The sequence below is a fragment of the Gouania willdenowi genome, chromosome 22 (genome assembly GCF_900634775.1).
Source record: "Gouania willdenowi chromosome 22, fGouWil2.1, whole genome shotgun sequence".
NCBI lineage: Eukaryota > Metazoa > Chordata > Actinopteri > Blenniiformes > Gobiesocidae > Gouania > Gouania willdenowi.
The window spans coordinates 33,835,365-33,861,131 of NC_041065.1; the positions used below are offsets into that span (position 1 = coordinate 33,835,365).

General features: G+C 36.2%; 1 protein-coding gene across 1 annotated transcript in view; it reads left to right on the top strand.

The window, feature by feature from the left end:
* Positions 1-14,260, top strand: part of grin3ba (glutamate receptor, ionotropic, N-methyl-D-aspartate 3Ba) — a 127,890-nt gene extending 113,630 nt beyond the window's left edge. Inside the window, exons 10-13 of the mRNA XM_028437193.1 lie at positions 7,003-7,154; positions 9,738-9,902; positions 11,229-11,296; positions 13,656-14,260. Coding sequence (XP_028292994.1) covers positions 7,003-7,154; positions 9,738-9,902; positions 11,229-11,296; positions 13,656-14,121 — 851 coding nt within the window. The 3' untranslated portion in view covers positions 14,122-14,260. The remainder of the gene's footprint in view (positions 1-7,002; positions 7,155-9,737; positions 9,903-11,228; positions 11,297-13,655) is intronic.
* Positions 14,261-25,767: the final 11,507 nt, after the last annotated feature.

Below are 25,767 nucleotides of genomic sequence, written 5' to 3' on the forward strand. Positions count from 1 at the left end.
ACGTGAGAACTAATATTTTATATTCTATGTGAAACTTAACTTAAAGCCAAGGTTGAAAACCAAAAACAGAACTAAATAAATGATGCAAATGATTCGTCCCATGTATGGGTATAAATGTGTCCTGACCTCAGTAAAATAAATGAATAAATGTGTTGACGGAGGTCAGTGTGTCAGTGACACAGAAACACACTTACTGCTCCGTCAGAAAATGTTTTAAAAGACGCTCCACGAGTCCACGAACCAGTTGGTCCGTTACCAGACAAGCTCACTTACCGCTCGCGTCATCACATCCTGTTGCGCTCGGCTTTTTTGTTTTTGGTGAGAAAAATGTTTTGGCTGAAAAAACCCTTTTGGAACATTTTCAGATGAAAATGTTCTGTGGCTGGAATTTTAGTGCATCACTAATATCTAGAAAAGCATAGATTCTCTATCTCTAGTTCTTCCTCCAGCCCTTAAACACTTGTTGAGTTATTCATTCTCATTGGAGGTGAACGGTTACTGCTTTCTTTGTACAAACAATGAATCAAGTCTGTGTCAAACTCACCTGCTCCACATATCAATGAGATGTGTTTTCTCTTCTCTAATACCAAAGGTGTGTCTCTGGGTGCTTTTCATCTGTAGAAGTGGCTAATCTGGGGGTGTGGGGGTGCTGCTGAGGCTACGCTTTGATTGACACTGAAATACTATCAAAGTAAGAGTCTGCTCCTATGTGCCACTCTTACTAATGTCTATTTACTCTGGTTATCAGCTCCAGCGGCCTGTCTCAGAGAGAAACTGAAGCAACACTGATTATTAACACCATTTATCATTCCAGGCACGTGCTAACATGCTAATACTATTGTAAACATCTTTCTAAAATTACCTGGAGTTGGAAGGATGTTGTTAGTAGGTTAAATGTTTGATAGAAGGCTCCAACAAACTTCAAAGTCACCCTCAAAGGCACACGTTTGGCTAGCTCACGGCTAGCTTACGGCTAGCTTACGGCTAGCTCACGGCTAGCTCAAGGCTAGCTCACAGCTAGCTCACGGCTAGCTCAAGGCTAGCTCACAGCTAGCTCACGGCTAGCTCAAGGCTAGCTCAAGGCTAGCTCACGGCTAGCTAGGAACTCCTTGTTCACAGTTCTATTCCAGGAAGAGATGGAACGTCCTCATTTCTAGAAGATGATTTGATTTAATGTTGCTGTTATGTAACATATATACACATGCATGAATAATGTGCATATAAAAACAATATGTTGTCATTGCAAATATAATGGGTTGCTGCCAGATATTAAATTACACAAAAAGATCATGTAATTGGTCATAGGATTATATTACACAAATCTAGAGCTAAATGTACTGTGTATTGATGCTGTCCTGTATGTAATGGATTATATTTTATTATTAAACTACTATAACTGCAGTGATTTAAGATGATTTGAAAATGACTTTATTGCAGCAGCGTTTATTATCGACACTATTCTAAAACTAAACCTCTGGAATTGAACAATTTGAGGGTTTTTTAGGTCATGTTATAACTTTAGGTCTAAACAGTTTAACAGTTACCACATTCTGTCCCTTTATTTACTCACTTATAGTATAATTATATAGTGCATTTTTTTTAAATTCAGGTGTTTTCATAACCGCAAAACTGATTGTATCTGATTTAAGGGCAACATTAATGTCAGCATTAGAATAATTAACAATCTGAGCATTAACACAGAAAACAATGGTTTGTGTGATTTTGGAGCATTTTGCATTTATTGATGTATGCGGCCAACGTCCAGCAACTTTAAACGTGTAAGAAATGTCGTCATACTTTACACCTTTGTTCAATCCTAACACGTTTCTTTACATATTTTTTGTACGGTAAACTGAGTCACGTAGTGAAGAACTGTTTGATTTGCAGTGTTTTCTGCTCTTTTGTTGTTTCCTTATACTTTCCTTTGTGTGTGTGCGTGTGTGTCGACATGTGGGAAGAAGAGCGTGACAGTTGTGTGAACTTTTGTTTTTCTCTATTTTTTTCTGCCCACATCCCACCTCAACACACACACACACACACACACACACACACACACACACACACACCAACAAACATCTGGCACACACACACACACACCAACTAACATCTGGCACACACACACACACACACAGGAAAGTGAAAGTGCTTGTGGCATGACTATCTCTTACTGTGGTACAGATGAAACAAACAACCTGAGGGAGGATTTTCTAAACAATAAATCTTATCCAGGGTCTTTTAATTCAAACCGTTTCTTTCATTTTAAACTCAAACTGAAGTCACCGTCCAAAGGCAAACTAACAAAACCACACACTTCAACTATCAAATAATGACACGTTTCTTTAATGTGTTCATTTAAAAGTTCTTCCTACTTGTTCTGTGTTTATTTAAAGCTTAAATCAGTGAAATCAATCATTATTATTCTCCACACGTGATCAATTTTGGTTTTCTAGTGCAGTGGTTCTCAGCTTTTTCAATCTTTAACCTCTAAAATAAAGATGGAAAGGTGGTGAAATGGGATTTTAAAACCATAGAAATGTGTTAAAAGTTGTAAATTAGAGTGAATAAAAACAGACAGAAAAATTGGAAAAAGGTTCAAAGTGTCAATATTGGCTTAAAAATGGCAGAACTGGCAAATAATAGGCATAACAACGAGAATGTGGTTAAATTATAATTATAAAAATAATCATGAAATCTGGTGAAAACATATGTGACATTAGGTGTAGAAGTAGTAGAAAGGTTTATAAGTGCTGAACATGTTTGGAATGTGGAAAAAATGTGTAAATGTGATGTAGAAGTGTCAGAAATGGGAGAAATGTAGCAAAAATACATTAAAAGGAGCAAAAATATGGCAAGAAAAAAGTGATGAAAATATGTAATATTCTGTTAGCTGCAAGTTTTTATCAGATAGTTTAGTTTGTTCATTGCATTGTGGGACGTCATAGTCAGTAAAATGATGGTCCATTGTTCTATGAATCTGTGATAACCACATTTATTTATTCATCTGAATAATATCCACTGTTATCCAGGAACGTTTATTATTATTATAATCATCTTAAAGATGGTGGGATTTTAAAACCACAGAAATTGGTTAAAAGTTGTAAATTAGAGTGAATAAAAACAGACAGAAAAAGTGGTTAAAAAGGTTCTAAGTGTCTATATTGGAACAATTAGTTTAAACTGGCAAATAATGGGCATGGGAATTGGTAAATGTGGTTGAATTGGTAAAAATAATTCAATTTGACAACAAAAGAGGTTAAAAGTGACAATAATGGATCAACATATGTGACATTAGGTGGAAAAGGTTTATAAGTGGCAAAAATGTCTTAAAAATAAAACTATGGCAAGTTTAGTGTAGTTGCAGAAAAAGGGTAAAAATAAGAATTAAGGTTGAGAACACCTGTAATAGACGACAGATTAAGGTTAAAGGTTAAAAATGAAATGCTACACTACGTCAACCTTTAAAAGATTTACTCCTTCTGGTTTAAAGACACGTTTTTTAAAGCAACTGCTTCTTTTTTCACGTCAGGTTCTCATTTGTAAATCCTGACCTTTATCTTTTCTTATTATCTATAATATACGCTGAGGTCAGTTCACACATTCCCTCTACATGTACATTTTAATGTTTTATTTAGTGTGTGTGAATCTAATCCCATTGATATTTTTATTTGGATCATGTTTTCTGTCTGACGCAGACATTGAACGCATCCTTTCCTCACAGGGCAGGTTTTTAGACGCTTCAGCATCTGTTTGTGAACGTCACCAGCGTCTTAACGTCACTAAATCAAAATAAGTTTCCACAACCTTGATGTTTAATGTGTTTGTGCAGATGACGAGAGCGGTTTTTTGGATGCTGTCGGCTTTTGATCCACAATGTGTTTCCACTCAGGGAATAATTCCATCCGTTAGTGAAGGAGACGCCGCTGACAGCTGGGTTCTCCACACGGGAACATTTAGACGCAAAAATACATCATGTGCAAATGAAATACAGTGCAATTAGAGTTCAAACTAACGGATAGTTTCACTCGCTGCTGAGGAACGTCTCATTATACAAAGCGTAATGCAAATCATTTATTAGGTGTGTTAAATATTCATCTGTGATGATTTGTAGAAAGTGTTTCATCATCAAATGATTCATATTTCTGTAAAAGCTCTAATTTACACGAGTTAAGAGTTAAACACCATGTGGAGAGATGAGCGTTTGATCATAAATGTAATATCAGTGATTTCAACCATTATTAATCTCTACTAGTGTGTAATTTATGAGTACATGGAATGATTTTATGTTTACTAGTGCACAAGTAAACTTTACTAGTGATGCAAAAAGAATAACTGTGCAGAAAAGACATTGAGATTCAATGGAGAAGTGGCAGAAATGGGAGCATGGGCGGGGCCAAAGGGGTGGCACGTGCCACCCCTAAAATCTGATTGGTCACCCCAAGGGCCACCCCATCCAGATTCACAAAAACTACTGAAATTGTAGCGTTTATTTTGGTAAAACAGTGATAAATCTACAACCTTAACTAATAATAATAATAATAATAATACACTAGTAGAGTTTAACTATTGTTGATCTCACGTTTATGAAGAAAGTCTTTGTTCATTTACACACACACACACACACACACACACACACTCACTCTCTCTAAGAAGAGCACATCTGTCCACCCGTGTACGCTTCAGAGACCGTTCCACTGTAGTCCAGTGATGGGAAACGACTGGATTTATCCACACCTCAGTGAAACCACCAGGCTGTTCCCACGGGAACTGAATCGTACCCAGTGTTTGTTTGGTGAAGTTGTCACTTTGTGTTGTAATGTGACACAAGTGCAGTGGGACGCTCAGTGTGTGTCCTCAGTTAGAAAAATAAAGGTTACAACAACAAACACTTAATATAGACAAAGACTGTCTCAGCACCAACAACCTCATACTGACAAACAGGATAAACATGATCATATAGAAAACTTATTCTGACTGAATTAAACACATTATAGATGCAGGCGGGTGATAAAAGCTTTAAATTTAAACAAGTGAAATATCTGAAAAGTCACTGCCACTGTACCATTGAGCAAGGCAATAACCTGTAAATGAGACTTGGGCAGTGGCCCCAATAGTAAACTCACAAAATAACTTAAAAAATGCACAAAATGACAAGAATACACAGTGACTTTAAAAAACATACAAAAATAAACAAAGCAACAGAAAAAAATACACAAAACTCAAGAATACACAATAATAAATATAAAAATAACAAATACACAACACTACAAAATAAGAACCAAAATAATACACAAACAAATACACAATACGACAAGAATACACAAAAACATGAAAACAACATACTGTAAATACACAAAATGACAACAAAAATACAAAATCAGAACAAAAATTATAAACAAATATACAAAACGGTAAGAAAACAGAGCAACTCCAAAAAGTAAAAATAACATATATGCAGAAAAGAACAAAGTTTAAAACTACAAAATAAACATTACATAAATAAAAAAAAAATGACAAAATAGGAACCAAAATAATGTATAAATACACAAAAGATAAAAAAGTGACAGAAAACCATGCATTTACTCTAAAAACAGATTAGTCTTTATTCTAAATACTGACGTGAATGATGATCATGTGACCCTCGACTCAGATACAATCACGTCTGTTGCCCTCGTTGTGAGAAAGATCAAAACAAAGCTAAAGCTAGCTTAAAATATTGCCATTTCCTGATTTAGGAGAGACTCAGCATGAAACGTGACTTTTTCACGATTTCAAAGCCGCTTTCGTGAAATGGCAACATTTCAACGATTTATATTGAGACAAAATCACGTTGTTAACCTGTAACGTTCACGAGGAAACTGTGAGGAAAGAGTTTAACACCAGTGCAATCCTGCAGGAATAAAAAGTCTTTTTCTTTTAACGCCGGCTTCATAAAAAATGATGACTTTGACATTTCTACATTTAAAACCTGCTCAGCACAGTAACAACGCTCCCAACTTTCCTTGCATTTTAATTACCTTTCAGAGATTTAGTGGCAGCGTTGGGGCGCTACTCGCTGAGCACGGCCCTCTGACTTTAAACCGAGGGGAGTAAAACTCTGCAAACGGAGAATTATGAGCATGTTTGCATCATTATCCACTGGAGACACTGTGGAAGTAGAACTCACTCATGTTTCTTCAACTGTTACTTGATACAATCCTAAAAATGGAGAAGTTATCACGTTTATCCTTTGCATAAAGTGAAGGTTGTCTCAATCACACACTTCCTTCACGTTTACTGTTCATCCAGGTCATTAATGATAATATTTCAGGCTCTTCATGACCTCGTAGACCCCCCCACCCCCCCACCATTTAAAATGTCATTCTGCCTGACCTGCCCTGTGATTAACCTTTCTATTTGTAGCGTAAAAGGAAGAAACAAAACAAGATTGATTCAGTCTAATGGATGTAAGGATGCAAATAAGAGGAGATTCAGCTCAGTATGTGCTTCAATCTCTGCTTAAACAATAGAGCAGAAAAGACTTGAAGAAGAAGATGAGACACGAAGAAAAGATGCAAGGAAGACAAGATATGAAGAAAAAAGACGCAAAGAAAAAGAAGAAAAGACGCAAATCTTTGATTTTCATTTTTTTTTCCTTCTTAAATTGTGTTTCTAATTAAATCATTTGTTGAGTATCCGTCCACCTCTACTATAATATGTTACGACTCCTCCTGCAGCAGTTGAAGTGATTTCTTCATCCATCTCTGCAGTGGAGAACTCCAACGTTCTCTGTGTTCCTCTGGTAGAAAACATGCTGATGCTGATTGTTGCTGAAGGCTTTAAAGTCATAAATCTCTGCTTTTCTTTCTTTCTTTGTTTTTTTTTTCTATCCAGAGGCTTTTTGTCCTTTGTCTGATGAAAGTGTCTTCCTGGATGTTTTCTACACGTAAACATCATCGTAGATTCTCTGTTTTTTAAAGGCACAGCTGTATATTTACATCTGTCTGTTTTTATTTGATGTTCCAGGCTATGGGATCGGCCTTCCTCAGGGTTCTCCTCTCTCTCGTAACGTGTCGGAGTTCGTGAGTCGCTACAAGTCGGACGGCTTCATGGACATGCTGCATGACAAATGGTATAAAGTCGTACCCTGCGGGAAACGAGTGTTCGCGGTCACCGAGGTAAGAGACTGTGTGTGTGTGTGTGTGTGTGTTAATGTATTGGCTACGTACGTGTATTGTGTGCTAAACCAAAGCCTCTGAAAGCAGCTGAGGTGAATGAATGGACTTCCTGTGGGACGGAGCCAATATTTCCTGCCAAGTATACTCAGACATACAGAGACTAAAGTGTATTTACTGACCTCAGCCACAGCTACAGACGTGTTCAGCTCAGTGTCCTACAGAGCAGAGCATGTTGAGTTTAGGGACACATTTAAAAACCCAATAGAAGCATTTCTTCTTCTTTTTTTTTTTAGTATATTTTTATATCTGGGAGCCGTTACTTCCTCATACTTTAAATTTTATTCTAATAAATCTTTTCAATATTTCAAGAAGATTTTCTTGCATATATTGTATTTTGTTTTTGCACTGAAATGGTACAAGTTTGAATATTATTTTCAAAAAACATTTTGATTTCAATGTTGACCTCAATTATAAAAATGTTGTTTTTTTTAAAAGTTTTTAATTATGCTTTAATCCATTCCAAATGTTTCAACAAAACAATAGCAAGAAAAACAAGATTTGGTAAAAAAAAAAAAAATAAATAAATAATCAAATTTACATGTTTTTTTTTTTTTTTGTTTTGTTTTTCTTTGTGGATGTTTTCTAAAATAGTCATTAATTATTTTGGGTTTAACCATAGACCTCGGCATATTCAAAGTAGTCGATGTTTTCTTGAATCTACCTTGTAATAATATCCACTGTTATTCAGGAAGCTTAGAATTATTATTATAGTCATCTTAAAGATGGAAATCCTTGTTTTGTTCAGAAATAAAATGGTTCAAAGTGATAAAAGGTGGTGAAATGGGATTTTAAAAACCACAGAAAATATGTGACATTAGGTGTAAAAGTGGTAGAAATGGTTTATAAGTGATGAACATGTCTGGAAAGTGGAAAAATGTGTAGAAAAGTCATTAAAATGTGATGTAGAAGTGTCAGAAATGGGAGAAATGTAGCAAAAATACATTAAAAGGAGCAAAAATATGGGAATAAAAAGTGATTAAAATATGGTGAGTTTGGTGGAGTTGTAGAAAAAGGGTAAAAAATAAACAAAAATGGGCTGAAATTGTTCATAAAATATTCTTAGTTTTTTGAAAGCATCTGGTGACCCCTCCCAGTGTCTCACAACCCCAAGGTTGAGAACCCCTTTATTAGTGTGACTGAGTCACTGGTTGAGTTTCTCTTTTTAAAGACCAGAGCATCTCTGTCTCCATCCATAGCCACGTCTCTCCACTCCCATTGGTCCTTTCTTCTAATCCCACTTCAAAGTCCAAATGTATTAAAGCAACAAACCCATTTATGCTCCATGTGCCACTGAGAGGAACCTCTACTTCAACCCCATCAGGAGGTTCTCACTGATCATCCAGACGTGTTTAAACAGCAGGTCAGTGTGTAGTCACTGATTAAACTGCTGAGTCAGCATGAGACTAACTTCTATCAGAGAGAGGGATCACGTGGATAGTGATTACTGTATGTCAGAGGTGGAGGGGGCAAAAGCAGTGATGTTTAATAACTAATGTTTCCCCCTGAGCTACTGTTCCTTTCTATCCTCAGCTTTTACATAAGGCTATGTTCACACTGCAAGGATTTTCTGCTCATATCTGGATATGTGGATATAAATATAATACGTGTCTGATATTTTGCAATGTGACTGTTGTGTGAAGGGCCAGGTCACATTCTGTCTGACCTTTACGTCATTAGAATACAGTAACGTCATTATTCTGCATTCCAGATGTAGCGACGACTCCGGGGAATATTATCAGTGCCACACACACACATTACACTCGCTAACTTCAGCCATCATAGTGTCAGCTGCACACTGAGCTCTTCTTCTCTGCTTCATTGTCAACTACCAAACCTCAGAGGTGGAGCTGTCGCCCCCTGTGGTCATCTTTTGGTGAACATAAGAGGTTTACATTATCATCTTTAACTTTTCCTGATTATTTAGATTAACCAAAAGAAACACAAGTTGTTATTTTGACTGAAAAATCCACTAAATGATCTAAAAATCTACTAAAAAAATCTACTAAATGATCTAAAAATCTACTAAATGATCTAAAAATCTACAAAATGATCTAAAAATCTACTAAATGATCTAAAAATCAGGCTGAATGATTCACTCTTATAGAAATCAATGGGATGTTTACAGGCAGTGGGGCCGTGTGACATCATCAGTCACATGATTTAAAGATGGAGGAACACAGGTAGTCCCATTTTTAAAAGGACATTCAATGAAAATGGTTCATAATAATGTGTTTTGTTAGAGATTTTGTTATAGATCTACTAAAAAGGACATTTTAGGCTAGATTTGTAAAAACAATGGAGGATAAATTTAAACAGTTTAAAGAAGAGAAAAATCCACAGCGTTCTACAGATTTAACAGTAATAATAGAAGCTAAAATAAAAAAATAGTTGATAGGTGCATACTTAGGGTTTCCCATGTGAAATATTTAGGAGTTTCACTTTTGCATTTCTGTGAAAATAATTCAACAATCTTTCCGTCTTTTCATCTCAGTTGCTAAAATCTATTTCTAATCTCTGACTCAGACTCTCCAGATGGGCATCCAGCATTTCTCTGGCCTGTTTGTGCTGCTGTGCATAGGAGTGGGCGGAGCCTTGCTGACCTTGGCAGGTGAACACACCTTTTATCACCTGGTGATTCCTCGTCTGCGACGCACACACACGCTGCAGTACTGGTTACACACCAGCCAGGTGAGAACGTGTGTGTGTGTGTGTGTGTGTGTGTGTGTGTGTGTGTGTGTGTGTGTGTGTGTGTGTGTGTGTGTGTGTGTGTGTGTGTGTGTGTGTGTGTGTGTGTGTGTGTGTGTGTGTGTGTGTGTGTGTGTGTGTGTGTGTGTGTGTGTGTGTGTGTGTTCACAAACACACACATCCTGTTCCTCCTGTAGATCACTAACGCCCTCTCCTGGTGAAAAGCCACTAATAAAAAATAATTCACTAAAATCCATTGGTGCATTTATTTCATTTATTCATTTAATTGTTGTGCGAAATAAGAAAAAAATTTCCTGACATAAAAAGTTATATGAATTTTGGACATTTTATTAATTTGTTCCAGATGTGTCAAAGCCATTGCATGTAACACAACATGAACACATATAAAAGGAAATGGATAAAAATATGATTTTATATATGTGTGTGTGTGTATATATATATATATATATATATATATATATATATATATATATATATATATATATATATATATATATAATATAATAATAAATAATTACATATATTTTAAAGAAAGGAATATTTTCTGTATGTGTATATAAATATAATGTATTTAATAATAATTACATCTATAGAAAATAAATAAAGCTATAATTATAATGTATTATTAAATTATAATGGAATGTAGATTACGTTTTTAATTTACGTTTTTTTATCTGCAGTTAAATTTTAATTTTTTTAATTCATTTTTTAAAAGAAAAAGGGATTAAAAGGAAAAAAGTAGAAGAAAGAAAAACAATGAAAATACATTTGCAGTTTATAAACTTATATTTTAACATGAAATACTAAAGACTAAATATCAATAAATAAATAATTATATGTCTTTAATTTAAAGGTTGGATTAGGATTAATGTTAAACTGCAAAGATCTCTGGATCATTGTCTTTTTTTTATGAATTTAAAAATGCATGAAATATAAATCATCTCTTTTTAAACTAAATCAATCTGATCAATAACTTAGATCTGATGGAGCATCAAACCAGCATCTCACTGAACATTTAAAGATCTTTTTAAACATAATGAGATGTATTTTAAGTACCGCTCTCAGTCATCACACAACTCTTTAAACGTAGAAATGATCTCCATCTTCAAAGTTACACTTTCAAAATATTCACAGAAACCTGACCTGAACTCTTTGAAACGTTTCTCCTCATTTTTAAACAGAAAACAGTCTCTTTCTGAATTACAATAAGTTGATACAAATATTTAAAAGGCTGTGCAGCAGAGCGTGGGAGAATGCTGTAGATGTAACGTCTTCACATCTTTCTCATCTGTGATTCTTTGATTCCAGAAAATCCACCGAGCTCTACACACCACGTATGAGGACGTTGGAAAGGAGTTAACAGGCCTGGAGCAAAAGTGAGGAAACTATAGACACTGACGTATTATGTATATCATCATTAGTGCTTTAAAACAACATGGAAACATTAAGACAACATTAGCAATGTAGCATTTTACAAACATTCCTGAATACGTAACGTATGTTTGCATCCTTTTGTGGTCATTACGTCTCAAAAACTATAGCACGTGTCAAACCCAAGGCCTGGGGGCCAAAATCGGTCCTTTACATGAGTGGTTTTCAACCTTTTCAGCCCGTGACCTCCAAAATAAAGGTCCCAGAGAGTGGGGACCCTCCAAAATAAAGGTCCTAGAGAGCAGGGACCCTTTAAAATAAAGGTCCCAGAGAGTGGGGACCCTCTAAAATAAAGGTCTCAGAGAGCGGGGACCCTCCAAAATAAAGGTCCCATAGAGCGGGGACCCTCCAAAATAAAGGTCCCATAGAGCAGGGACCCCCACTGTAGCTGAAGGTGGTTGAACACAGACATGAACATTGAAGAACAGTCATGTGGAGACAGGACCATCTATAAGGGGGAATAAAGGAGAGATTTTTGGGGTCCATCCATAAAGTCAGTAAAATGATGGTCTATTGTTCTATGAATCTGTGATAACCACATTTATTTATTCATCTGAATAATATCCACTGTTATCCAGGAACGTTTATTATTATTATTATAGTCATCTTAAAGATGGAAATCCTGGTTTTAATCACTAATAAAATGGTTCAAAGTGTCCAAAAATGGTGGAAAAGGAGGTGAAATGTGATTTTAAAAACCACAGAAATTGGTTAAAAATTGCAACTTAAAGTGGGCAAAAAGTGGTAAAAAGGGTCCAAAGTGTCCAAAGTGGTTTATAAGTGCTGAACATGTCTGTAAAGTGGAAAAAATGTGCAGAAAAGAAATGTCAGAAATGGGAGAAATGTAGCAAAAATACATTAAAAGGAGCAAAAATATGACAAGAAAAAGTGATAGAAATTAAGACACTGTGACCCTTACCCAGTGTCTCACGACCCCAAATGTGGTCCCGACCCCAAGGTTGAGAACCCGTCTTACATCAGGTGACAGGGAACTCATAAGGACACATCAAAGCAATCGGCAGACGCCTTTGAGGAAGACTGACAGTTAGCAGTCAAAACATGTCAGGTGATCAAAATACATTTCCTGAATAAATGAAACAATAACAGATCATTTTTCTATTTCTTTAGAGATTTTAATGGATCCTCCACTGTTTATACAAATCTGACTACTTTACAGTTTTACAGCCAGTGTTCCTCCATCTTTAAATCACATGATTGATGATGTCACACGGCCCCACTGCCTGTAAACATCCCATTGTTTTATATTAGAGTGAAACATTCAGCCTGATTTATTGATCATTTAGTAGATTTATTGATCATTTAGTAGATTTATTGATCATTTAGTAGATTTATAGATCATTTAGTAGATTTATAGATCATTTAGTAGATTTATAGATCATTTCGTAGATTTATTGATCATTTAGTAGATTTATTGATCATTTAGTAGATTTATAGATCATTTAGTAGATTTATAGATCATTTCGTAGATTTATAGATCATTTAGTAGATTTATAGATCATTTAGTAGATTTATAGATCATTTCGTAGATTTATTGATCATTTAGTAGATTTATTGATCATTTAGTAGATTTATTGATCATTTCGTAGATTTATTGATCATTTCGTAGATTTATTGATCATTTCGTAGATTTATTGATCATTTAGTAGATTTATTGATCATTTAGTAGATTTATTGATCATTTCGTAGATTTATTGATCATTTAGTAGATTTATAGATCAGTTAAAGTTAAAGATGTTGATGTAAACCTCTTTTGTTACAAATCAGGCTGAATGCTTCACTCCTATAAACTCTTGGATTGTTTGTAAACATTGTGACATATTTGGTTGGGCGGGGCTTAGCCTGGAGGCAAAACCACAATTGTCTTTGTTTTTTCTGAGCGTGAGTGTCTGCTGGAATCCTATGAAACTTTAAATTACGTCCACTAATGTTATTCCTCCTATTCTGGCACCAAACACACAACAAAGCTGTAACATTATTTTGCCTCCACAGTCTTTAGCCAGCGGCGTTTCCTGTTTTTGCCTCCAGCTAGAGTTGTGACATCACTCGTGACGTGGGCCCTGAAGGAGTGTATAGAAAATAATGGATGTTTATAGGCAGTGGGGCCGTGTGACATCATCAATCACGTGATTTCAAGATGAACACAGGCTCTAAAACTGTAAAGTAAAAGGAAATTAAACATAATGTGTTTAGTACATTTTAAAGGTAACATTTGTAAAAACAATGGAGGATCCCTTTAACCTCGCTTGTTCTGCTTCTCCCTGAACGTGATGTTTCTGTTTCCAGTCCGTCTTCTTGCATCTCAGAGAACTGCACTCTACACAGGAAACTGCAGCAGGCTCCGCCTCCGTCCCCTCCCACGTCCCTCCCTGCCTCCACCACGGCGGATGATACCAGGAGCTCCTCCCCTTCCCAGGAAACCAAGGAGAAACGTGTGCACTTTGACCTGGAAAACGCTCCACAGCTACCGCCTGCGTACGCACACGGCATCGGTTCGTGGTCGGCCAGGGATGGTGGGTCGTCCCGGGCTAGGACTCGGAGGTTTGGGGCTGGGCGGCCTCGGGGGTTTCGTGCCTCAGATGAGCCTCCACGCCAACGGTGGTCCGGTGTCCACCCTGGCCTCCTCTGGGTTGGTTCTTTCTCCTCTGGGGAACAAAGCGGCTCAGACCAGTTTGTGGGAAGGAGAACTTCAAGAGCTCCAGGGGAAGATCGAGACTTTCCGCTCGCAGCTAAGAGACGCTTTGGCTCGTAGGGCTGAGATCCAGACCAGCCTGGAGAGGGAACGGGGGGGCCACGTACGCAGGGACACCAGTCTGGAGCGGGACCGACAGAGGATTCAAACCATCAACACGGACAGAAGTAGCGCCTCCGTTCAAGCCAAACTACCAGAACGAGACCGTAGCGGCCAGCTCCAGACTCTGAACAACCAGCAGACCCCGAAGGCCAACCAGTCCGCCCCCTCCGGGACCATGGACCACGTAGCACGTAGCAGCCAGTTAAACACCGTCAACAGCCTGGACAGAGGGCGGGCCAACCAGATACGACCCATCAACACTCTGGCAGGGGAGAGAACTGGGCAGTCACGCATCTCCGCCAGTTTGGAGCGAAGTCGAGGAGCAGGAAACTCCTCAAGCAACCAATCACGGAACACTTCCAGCCTGGACAGACAGAAAGCGATCCTATCACGCACCCTGAGCGCGTTGGAGAGGACAAAAACCAACCAATCAGGTGGTAGCACTGGGACCTGATGGGGTCCACAGCTTTGTTTTTATTCTGGATGACATGTGCTCATATGTTTACTCACAAAACTACTGACAGTAACTCAACGCCACACAGAGATGTTCACATTAACGTAACCCTCTTATTATCCTCAAATATTACTGACACATTTACCCTTAAGGTCCAGGGTTTTCACAGTGTAGGGGGATCACGAGATGCACGAGTGAGTGTTGTAAGGGGTCCAGGCCCTCCCCCCCACCAAAAAATGTTGGACTCTGACTGCCAAATTTTGCGAAGTATAGCATTTTTTTTTTTTTTTTTTAATCTTTGTTCCAGCTTTACTTGAGACGCGATTCTCCAATGAATTTAAAAAGAAGACGCGACCCGGCCTGAACCCATCCGACCCAAATAAAGCCGATGTCTCTTTAAGCCTGAACACGTTTCAACCAGATACTATTCACATCCGTGTGCGACGCGTGCATGTAGAATGATCCGTTGTTACAAACATGAGGACGGCTTCATGTGCTGCTACACGCTACGTCTCGTTGAAGCTACACTGTTTATATTGGAGGTTGATTACAGTTACCAAGCAGAGGATGCACACAGGCAGTATCAAGGGCAGCTAAGTGGCTGCCAGGGTCCTCGGGTAAAGACGGGGTTATTCAGATTATAAAGTGTGTTTAAATAACTCGGGCGTGCACGCCTAAAAGTCACTTTGTGTCCAAGTGTGCAACAATTATTACAATGATTAAAAAAGGAAAAAAAAAAAGGAAATTCCCCCTCAACGGTTGACACAGAGCGTAGGGGGCGCTATTGCTCCATAGGGGAGCAAAATTAACCCGTAGGGGGTCCCTACGCTCGACAGCGCTGCCGAGAACCCATGGGGTCAATCTGACCCCAGATATTTGCCTCCAGAAAATGATTTTCAGAAAGTTGTTGACCAAGTTTTTGTGTCAGACTATTTGTCGATAAATAAGTTCTTGATAATAAAACCTGGACCTGTTCTCTAGCGCCACCATCAGGACAAACTTTTACATTAGAATGAGTTTTCATCCATACATAATACATTAATGAGCACTAGAGGATGAACCCTATTGGATGTGGTGATGATATGACCTTTGACCTTTACTGCAGCGCCATCATCAGGTCAAACTTTCAGTTTTAGAGTTGATGGATCTGGAAAATCTTTCATCCAAATCTTGATTCTCACACATGAACGTCACGTATTAACTGAAAAGTATTCATTCTGCACCACCTGCAGGTGTGGGGATGTAAGGTCAGACATGGGTCACACACACACACACACACACACACACACACACACACACACACACACACACACACACACACACACACACACACACACACACACACACACACACACACACACACACAGAAACACCAATGCGTGCACTATGTGTTCAGCAGATCAAAAAAAATACCATAATATTGTATCCATCAAATTAGGAAAAGTCATAAAATATGAAGCAAAAAATAAGTAATCTATTATTTGTTGAATGATAAACATTGAATGGGGTCAAACTGAGCCCAAGGATAATAGGAGGGTTAAAATAACGACTAAAATGTTTATAACTGCTACCTATGAACTGATCTCACGTCTTCATCATTCATGCGATCACAAAGGAACACGAGAATATTTCAATCACTCGCAAAAAAACCATAGAAGAAAAGCCCAAGTGAGATGGAGATGTTAGCATTGGTGTTAGCATTGGTGCTAACTGATGAAAGTTTATTGTTTTTGTCTTTTTTTCTTTACGTCACTAAAAAAAAGAAATAAGACGCTCATTTCTACTGAAGGACAGTGTGTGTGATGTCATATAACAGCACATAGATGGTCAGTGTGTGGGAACAAAATCAAACTAAATGCACATTTAAGAAAAATCTTCAGATAATTTATGAACAGAAAAATGAAATACTTAGAGAGAATATTTTTAAAAAGTTTAACTAAATTATATTTGTGATGGAAGCTGTGGTTTGGCCTCAAAGGTAGCTTTGATTTATCAATGAAACAGTTTTATTGTGAAAGAACAACGTTGGTTCTAAGGCATTTTGACTTTATTCTTGATTTTCCCCCAAAAAATTGGCTTTAATCTGATTTCATATAAACAGACCTGAACGAAAGGGGAAAAATATATAAAACATTGGAACATCCACCCAATGGAAGAGCCATCCGTCTGATCTGATGTTATATCTGGTGAATTGGCCCTCGTCAGCTTCTGTAGATATGACTTTATCAGCAAACCTTCAGCTTTTATTACGATATTGTATTTTGAGTTCATTTTAGAAATTTCGACTTTAATCTTGTTTTTTGACTTTATCGACATATTTCAAATTTGTTCCCAAAATGTTCACTTTAATCTCGACATTTTGACTTTATTTTTGACTTTTCCATCAAAATTATCCCTAATCCTCTCCTGTAATTATGACTTTATTAGGAAACCTTCTACTTTTATTACGATTTTCTATTTTGAATTCATTTTTGGCTTTTTTCTCAATATTTTGACTTTAATCTCAACATTTTGCCTTAATCCTCTTCCGTAGGAACCAAAGGTTCAAACAAAGTTCAGTTCCTTAACTTTGAGAACACGTTCTAAAGTTTCAGAGAGGAGTGAACGGTGCTGAAAGCCAGACTGTAAAGGCCAAAGAAAGTCTATTTATTAAAAAGCGTGAGCAGCCACTTTCTAATAGTTTGACCCGTGCCAGTGATGAAACTATCTCCAACTTTTTAACCATCTTTTCTTTGAGTTATGTCTCCTGAGACGCGCCCCAATCGTACGAATGTGTGACACTAAATCACCACAAAGTCCCTTTAATTAAAATCTGGGACCTTTATTTTATTTTTTTTGGTGCGAGGCGTTCAGGGTGAGTTTGAAATGACTGTGTCCTCCGTTTCCATTAGTGGTGGATGTGCTGCATGTTGATTTTTAAGGTTTTTACATTTTAAGAGTCTCTGCAGATCAGAGCCTGGAGGGAGAAGAACTTACCTTGACTTTATTTAAGATGTTTTTATTTTTTTACGGTTTCATCTAAGAACTGGAAATCTGTTCACGTCTTAACAAGGACATGAGTTTGATTTCTGGCTTAAAATGATCATTTGTAAAGTTTAAAACCTTACCTTACTGTTCTCCTGTCTCTTTTTACTGTTAAATCTTTATTATTTCATATAAATGAATACCAAGGTAATGACAAAAATGTGTTAAAGTAATTACATTTTTAATAATTATTCATGTTTATTTGTATTTAATTTTATATAATATGAATTAATTTCATTAAGGCAAAAAAAAGATGGATAGAATAAAGATATCCACTAAAATATAATTTATTTATTTAATAGTTTTTATCTAAAAATAATGAGTAATACATTAAATTATTTAGATACTTTCTGAAAATTATTATTTTATTTTTTTAATTTGTTTTTTTTTTTCAAGTTAACAAAAAGATCTCAAATAAATGTGTAAAATTCCAATTCAAAACTTTTAATTAATTAATCCCAAGGATATGTCAAAAATGTTAAATAATAGTAATTACATTTTCAATAAATTTTTTTAAAAAGTCATTTAACCAAAAAGACCTCAAATAAACGTGTTACATTCCAATTCAAAACCTTGGAATAAATAATCCCAAAGTAATGACAAAAAAAATGTGTGAAATAAGTAATTAAATTTTCAATAATCTTTTATTTCATATGAATTAATCTTATTAAGGCAAAAAAGATGGATAGAATAAAGATAATGCCTAAAATACAACAATTTCATTGATTTTATTTATCTTTCAAATTTGTTTTATACATCCCCAATAGGCATAAAAAGATAATATATAGAAAATGACTAACATATATATTATATTAGAATTGTAATAATTATTATTGCCATTTTTAATTATTTAAATCTAAAAAGGCAGGGGAAATCATTTATACAAATAATGAGTACTACAATAAATGATGTGGATATTTTCTAAAAATTATTATTTTTTATTTTCTCAAATAAATGTGTTAGTTTAATTCCAATTCCAAACTTTGAATTTGACAGAGAACCACTAGAGGGCGCTGGACTGGATCATGAAACATTGCATGTTCTCTCCCACTGATGAGCTTTTATGAAGGAAAACAAAGATTTTACATGTGAGTGATTAAAAAGGCTTTTTCTGATGATTTCATGTACATTTCTAACGTGTGGTGTGAAGTGGTTGTGTTCACATGGTGTCTTCTATGGAAAAAAAACAAAATAAATCTGTCCGTCTCTATTGAGCTACTGGATATATCTAGAAATATACTTCTAAAGTCACCCCTTCTAAGAGTTATATACACATCTTATGACATCTACCATGAATGAGATTATCATGTTTTGAAATAAAACATTTATATATCTAATATCTTGCTTTGGTCTCATTTTAAATTCAGATCAAATATAATGAAGAACATCTGAATTACATTATTTCTATATATGCCTCATTTAAAGTTAAAAGATACATTTAACATGTTAGAATTTATATTGTAATCTGCATGAAAATACACTTTTTGTCTTTATTTAAATGCTAAAGTAGTCTTTATTTCATAGTTTTTTTAATGTGCAGGGATACTATTATTATGGCCATAATTAGTTTTTTTCTTTATTTCATATTTTAATGCTAGCAAGTTAATTTATTTTTTAAAAATAATATATAATAATAATAATAATAATATAGATATTATTTTCCAGGAAAGTAACTTTGATCTCCTGACATGTTTCAGCTGTCAACTGCCAGTCTTTCTCAAAGGCGTCTGCTGATGTTGATGTTTCTTTTGAAGTTTCCTTGACTTCTTTTATATATTTAATTGTCTAAATAAGTGAAACCTTAACAAATTTGCTGGAGTTATTACGCAGAAGTCAAGGAAATGTCAATGAAAAAACATCAAAGCAATCAGCAGACGACTTTGAGGAAGTCAGGCAGTGTACAGTTGAAACATCATGATAGATCAAAGTAAACTTTGTGAAAAAAGTAGTTTAATAATGTTAATAATGAAACCTTAATACATTATTTTATATTTTGCTGTAACACCGTTACATAACCGATGGACGCACCAACATTTCATTTGTTCGACTGAGGAGATCTGGGCCCTGATTGGACCCCAGACCGAGGTAGGAGATCATGGTTTAGTCACAAAATATAAAACATTCTGTATATGATCAACGTGTGGGTGAAGAGAGATACTGTACATGACATGTTCTAATTTTATACTTACTGTATCTTTTGAAAACACATGGTCTGTGTTTATTACTCATCACCTTTTGGATTTTTGCAGTATTATTTTTCTTTTATATGTATGTTTTTTTTTTTTTTCCTTTTCAGGGAGTATCTGAAATCGGATGAGGATCAAGTGATTGGATTTGGGGATGATCTGGATCAATGTCCCAAATCTGGATCAGTTTTAGAAGTCCCATACTTTACAAATGTCACTTTTTAATGGTTTTCTAACAGTGGTTCCCAACCTTTTTTTCTCAAAAATGAGTTTATGATCATGTTTGTTATGCAGGAATAGTGCATAAATATGCACCAGCTCAGAATTATACTGTAATAATTGTTTCAGATAAAAAATAATAATGTATTATTATTTATATAATTGTAATCAGTATATTTTTACCAAATACCAGACATTTCAGGCGACCCCACATGGGGTCACAACCCCAAGGTTGGAAACCATTGCAGTAATCTGTTTCTCCATAGCCTCAATGTTTTACTCAGACAGGAGAGTTTCAGTTTGCTCCGTTTGTGATGTCATAAGAGGAATGTCTCCTCCCTCTGCCTTTCCCACAGGGAGATAAGCTCCGCCCTCATATTTACTTTGCAGCCTCAGCTGAGCGTCTCAGGACCCAGTGGATGGATTTTATCTTTCCAGGTTCAGCACCAACACTTCATGACTCAGCACAAACTTGGAAGTTGTAAGTTCATATTATTTTGTGTTTTTTTACCGCTTTAGCCTAACTAGCATGATAAGCTGCTAGCTGTTAAAATGTTAATGTAGCGTTAGCATGGAAGCTAACACTGCTCAGTTACTGCTGCTTATATCATATAAAAATAAAACCAGGAATAGTAAACTGGTCACACAGAGTTCACACGGCCTCAAAACAGCCAAAATTAACAAAAACTAGATAAGACCAAAAATGACAACCTGTATATGGATTTGTTGATAAGTTATATAATGCAGGAAAAACAGAAGACTGACCTTGACCTTAAATATGACCTTGAGTGAAGGTCAAGGTCACACATTGAAAGGAAATGTTGTTCAATGGTACCAGTCTGAGCACTGGATCTCAATGTGTGGCCAAGTTATAGGGAAAAAAGTTTAGTTTTTTTTGTGACGTCATGAACCTTGACCCCTACTGATCTTTTTACTGGTAGGTAGTACAGGTTTGGTCCAATAAAATAAAATACTCCACTTGAGATGAGCTTTTTAGAAATGTAAGCGTCAAACTTCTACGATAAATATTCATAGAGATATGGAATTTTTTTGGTTTTAAGTCATTGGCGCAACCTTGACTTTGACATTTTGGCTCCAAAAAAGGTCGACAGCACATCCTTGACATTGTCCCTGTGAGATGACATTTGTGTCATTAGTGATGTATTAATAACCGAGGAGGAGTTGCTGAAGAAAAATAATAAGAACTCTTACAATTACAATGTATTTGGCAATTTTCAATTACCAAATACACAAAAGGAAAAATAGACAAGATGCTTACAAATATATACAGTATACAAAATACTCAGATGACAAAAACTCACATGATTAAATAAATATACACAAATTAACTGAAATATACAAAAATGGACAGAAAAAACACAAGATGACTGCAAATATACACAAAAACTCTTAAATACGCAAAAGGACAACAAAATACTCTCAAACAACTCCAAAAATACACTAAATAATATCCAAAAAACATAAAATGAGACAAAATGCCACCAAAACCACTATACAAACTCACTAAAAGACAAGAAAAACTTACAAACATTTTCCTGCATTAATGCTCAGATTGGTCATTATAATAATGCTGACATAAATGTTGATCATGTGACACTATCACATTTCCGTTGTGATGAAAGTTTTCCGTCTTTGGTCTTGAGAGTAAAACCTGTAACTTTGCTCTGATTAAATCCAGACATTGGTGATTGAATTTGATCACATTTAAATGTTCTATGTTTCATAAATAAATCATGTTTTTGTGGCTCCTGATCTTCTCCTCAGAGTCTACTGTATATATTATTTATTTAACACCACTTTACTAAATCAAAGTAATAAATGTTGTGGTAAACACAGTCTCATTAAAAGTTAAAGATCAAATGAGGTTAAAGACTGTAATAAAATAATATAACTGTTGTAATAACAGCTTTCAGCCACACTGAGGCGCTAGATTCACAATATTAGAGCTGACATGGACAATTTTTATCACTACAGGGGACAAATAATGACATTATTAACATTCATGTCATTATTTAGAAAAACGACCAATCAGAGCATTAATACAAGAAAGATCAAAGGCTTTGGGTCTCTTTATGTTGTGGTTTTATATGTTTTTCTGTTATTTGTGTATTTTTCATTGTTTTGTCTTTTATGTGATTTTGTTGATTCGTACATTTTTTTTATTTTTTTGCATGTTTTTGTAATTTTTTATTTTTTTCTTGTCATGTTTGTTTTTTTTTATTCTTTTTTGTGTAATTTTGTTGTTTTGTAAATTGTTCAGTTATTTAGTGTTTTGTTGTCCTTTTGTGTACGTCTCTGTAAATTTGTGTGTGTTTGTTAGTTTTTGTTGTATTTTTCTGTCATTTTGTGCATTTACCTTTTCTATTTTTGTTGTTGCTTTGTGTGTTTTTGAAGTCATATTTTTCTTTTAATACAAGTTGCATATTTTTCTTGTGTATTTTTGGTTGGTTTTGGTTTGTCATGTGATTTTGTTCATTTTTATTTTATTTTGCATTTTTCTATCGTTTAGTGTTTGTGAAGTGATTTTGTAAATTTGATTAAATTTCATATTTTTTCCGACTCATTGAATCGATATCAGCTTCTGCTCTGGTTTCCATTTGTTTTCCTTACAATCAGGTCTGCATTGAGATATCTTCTGTTATCTGTTAAAAGTCCTTCCACAAATGCATGTGGGAGGTCTACATACAATAAAACAGTGGGATTAGATGTGATATTGATTTAGTGTCTGCTGTGTCAAGCAGACAACATAAAATAAAGATAATTAAAGGACGATAAAGCCAATCAATCATGTGTTCTTGGCTCTTAAGTTGTAGTAATGAAATAAAACAAAGGTCTCTTTGTCTCCAGAGCAGAATTAAGTGAAATAAAATCAATGTGAATTCATTGCAGAAATGTGTGAACATTGCTTTATTACATAAGGCCAATAATGCTCATGCTTTAGTGCAACATACTGTATGTGCATCCACCCACCTGGAAGTCTGTATAGTGTGTGTGTGCAATGTGCATGAACACCAGTGAGCACAGGATCTGCATTGTGTGTGTGTGTGTGTGTGTGTGTGTGTGTGTGGGGTGGGTGTGGGTGTGGGTGTGTGTATGGGTGTGTGTGTGTGTGTGTGTGTGTGTGTGTGTGTGTGTGGTGTGTGTGTGTGTGTGTGTGTGTGTGTGTGTTAACATGCTGTATGGGTAGAGATCCCCCCCCCGTGGAAGTAATTGGGTCACATGTGTGAACAGCAGTCTGTAAGAATTTTAATCAAACTGGAGAATCCCCAATTGTTGAAGCCCCCAGCAATCAATTATTATCCAAGTGGGGGTGTGTGCTGACGTCTGCAGTGTCCTGACATTAACTGCGTTTGTGGCATAGACAGTAAATGATAGACGGAACAAGCTCCCTGGTGGAGTGAAGCTTTTATTGTTAGAGCTCCCCCTGCTGACTGGCTGCAGTATTGGTCATAAGCCCCGCCTCCCCAATGATAACAGATGGGACGTTGGTCAAACTGTAAAGTTAAAATACTCGTCACATCATTTTTTTCCAAACCTAAACTCTGCTGTGATCATTAGTTATTATCACATACATTATGAACTTTGTTTTAAATTAGAAATATCAGATATTATTCTGATATCAGCCATAAAATGAATGTCAGATTTTAATGGACTGCATCTAAAATCTATATTTATTTAATTGTAGAATACTGTAGATATTATGTTAAAGGTATAAATGTTTGTAATCAATCTGTTAATAATAAATGGGTCAGTTTTTTAATCCCTACTGTTTCTGACTATTGTTCTCTGTCTGAGTGACATCACATGATCAAACCTTTACTAACATTCCACACTATAAAATAAGTCATAAAACTATGTATGATTCCTGCTGATATTGTATCGAATCGATCTTGGTATCGACCAATACTCAAGTCTGCAATATCGGTATCATATCAGAAGTGAAAAAGTTGTATCGGGACATCCCGATTTAAATAAGTTATTTGAGGTTGAAAAACGGGATTTGACGTCATATATGATGATGATTGACAGCTGTAGATCTTGTGTCGCTCTCTTTGTGAATAAGTTACATCGTGAAGGAAATCTGAGACGTCATTAAACTAGATATTAATGTCAATAAATGCTGGTTTTGTACTAAACTTTATGATCTGAACAAGACGTTGGTAGAATTTCCAGTGGGAAAAATACTTATGTTTGTGGCGTAGCTGGGCTGCGTAAGTCATCAGGGCAGTACGCTAAATAGGCGGGGCATTACAAGGGCTCCTCCCACAGGACCTACCTGTGCAGACTCTGGATCCAAATGATGTCAAATTTGCAAGATAGCAGCGCCGTATTTTGGCTTCAAGAACTTTGAGTGGGAGGAGCTACAGTGCACGCTCTCCACTGGGTTGTGGTGAAGTCTGCCCCACCCACTCCCACCCCAGAATGGGCACAGTCACAGATTGGTCTAAAAAATATTCACAAATATCCAGAATTTTTATGTGTTTTTGTTTTTAAAATTTTCACGTTTTTCAGAATCGTCATCGACACATATTACATCTGAAAAATCTAAAAAAAACACGTGAAAATCTAAAATAAAGTGAAAATCACAAAAACATGTGACAATCTAAAAATGCATGAAGACCTAAAAAACACGTGAAAATGTAAAAATTTCAAAAAATGTTAAAATTTAAACAACACGTGAAAATAAAAAAAACCTGTGAAAATCTAAAAAAAATACATGGAAATTATGAAAACACATTAAAATCTGAAAAACTTGTGAAAATACAAAAAAAAACTTGTTTTTCAGAAATGTCAACACAATTTACGCTTGTAAAAAATATGCAGTTTTTTTTAGATAACCCCCCCAACACACACACACACACACCACACACACACCACCACACACACACACACACAGCTTTATACTGTTAGATCCTCAGCTCTTCACAGGACTCTACACACACTGCTTTAATCTGTGTATGTGAGTGATGAGTGTATTAGTCTCTGCCAGCTGTGACCGAGCCATGGTGGGATGGTGGGGGGGGGTCAGAAATGTAGAAGTGCCCCATGGGATCCAGAGAAACTCCCTGGCAACCAGAGACAAACAAGGGGTCCCCCCCCCCCCATGCATTCCCTGCTCATAAGTTGACTATTGGTTCAGACACAAAGGAACGACTCATAAAGTTCATTATTAATAAATAAAAATAACACGCTGAGATCTGACGTAGGAGCCACGTGCGCGTCACATGACACCGTGCGTAACGTTCATTACTGCAAAAAGACGTTCATTCACAGCAGGGTGAATGGTCGAGTGTGTAATAATAATAATAATAATAATAATAATAATAATGAAGTGATGGAGCCTCTGGTCGTACGTGCCACGCCCTTTAGGAACAGACGATCCGATAGGACGGAACAACCGACGCTGATCGGATCCGATTCACAACTGAGTGAAGGAAAAGATCCACGACTAGAAAAAAAAGTGGCGCTATACCCCCCCCCCCCATCCCCCCCCTCACTTTACACACACACACATGCGCGCGCACACACACACGCCTTTGTCTCGGCGGTAGCCCCGAAACAGGAATCCAGACAGTCTCCTCCCCCATCTCACACACACACACACACACACACACACACACACACACACACACACACACACACACACACACACACACACTCACGCACGCACGCGCTCTCTCCTCCCCCCCATGTCTTTGT